Below are 1,330 nucleotides of genomic sequence, written 5' to 3' on the forward strand. Positions count from 1 at the left end.
GTAATTGTTGAAGCAGATGAAAGTGTTACATCACGGGGGGGGGGGCATTATTCATAGCCCCAACGTATAGATGACGAAACCAAAGATAATATATGGGTTCTTAGAGGAATAGATCGAACAAGTACTAGAAATTTTTTTTATTAAAAGTTGCCGACAGAGCCATACAGTCTTTAACTTCATCTGTGAGAGGGCAGATTTTGCCTGCTAGTATTGTAAATAAGACTGTATTTCGTCGTATCCAGCAATTATTAGGAATCTTGGTCTTGATCATAGTGTTGTTAATCACACAGAAGGGTTTTGTGCAGGTGATGAGAGACATACCAACAATTTTGAGAAATTTTTAATCCAATACGAAAAGCCAAACGAGAAAAGAACACGGTGTAAAGCGTTCTAGCATAAACTAATCGCTTATTTAATATACCTTTAAAAAAAGGAATTTAATAAATAAGAAAACCGAAGAATTTTCTGAAACTTATATCGAAATACTGCAATTATTTTTTCAAATAAATAAATAATTGTTTTTTAACCCCTTTTTTCTTTTTTGATATGGTAGGCGGTTTGCGCTAGATGACCCATCAAAATGATCACTTTACGGATCTAGAACAAATGATTATTTCATCAGCCTTGGTTCCACCTACAGACATAGACAATGCATGAATTCATTAAAAAAAACTTGTATTATTTTGATAATGTATATGTTGAGAGTTTATTTGACTATGTTGAGAAATTGTTTGACTATGTTGACCGAAATTTGGGTTATTTTTTGTCGCGAGCCCAGCTCGCACCCGAGCCACGGCCGCACATAGGTTTTTTTGTTACAAATTAAAAACGTCGATATTTTTTATTTTCTAAACAAACTTTATTTTTAAACCTATATATAAATGTTCTTGTACAGGAATCAAACCCGCAAATGCTTTAATATATGTAACAAGATGAATTCCAGTGCGATACTTGCCACGCATGTTTTATTAAAATTTTACATAAATAATTTTACAAGTGGGGATTTGTTGAATAAAGGTGGGTTAGAAATATTTTAAATTCTGCAATATATTTAAAAATAAAGAAAATGAATTTTTTTAAATTCTTTATTTTTAGCCCTTAATGGTATTAGTTATAAATGATTAGTAGGAATATGATGCAATAATGGCCATCCTTTTAAAGCTGCCGTTAGAGACGGATTTGAATAGATACCAAGTCTTTAGGTTCCGTAAGAAGGCGGAACACCTTCTTGTACTAAATGACACACTCTACTTAAATGTTAGAGAAGGACTGCACAAAAAAGTGTTCTACAAGACCCAGGTCGATATCATGGCATTAGAGATTAAATGTA

The 1,330-nt window shown here is 32.6% G+C and overlaps 2 protein-coding genes across 2 annotated transcripts; both read left to right on the forward strand.

Annotated features, from left to right (window-relative positions):
• Window positions 1–881: 881 nt before the first annotated feature.
• Window positions 882–1,037, forward strand: AAJ76_391000882 (hypothetical protein; the record flags this gene model as incomplete). Its single annotated transcript, XM_024475446.1, has 1 exon — window positions 882–1,037. The coding sequence occupies one exon, from the start codon at window positions 882–884 to the stop codon at window positions 1,035–1,037; it is 156 nt and encodes a 51-aa protein (XP_024329349.1).
• A 106-nt stretch (window positions 1,038–1,143) lies between these two features.
• On the forward strand, window positions 1,144–1,330 carry AAJ76_3910001144 (hypothetical protein; the record flags this gene model as incomplete). The annotated part of the gene is made up of 1 exon (XM_024475445.1): window positions 1,144–1,330. A coding segment is annotated over one exon (187 nt), but the record flags the coding sequence as incomplete, so codon positions are not given.

Source organism: Vairimorpha ceranae (assembly GCF_000988165.1).
Source record: "Vairimorpha ceranae strain PA08 1199 chromosome Unknown NODE_391, whole genome shotgun sequence".
NCBI lineage: Eukaryota > Fungi > Microsporidia > Nosematidae > Vairimorpha > Vairimorpha ceranae.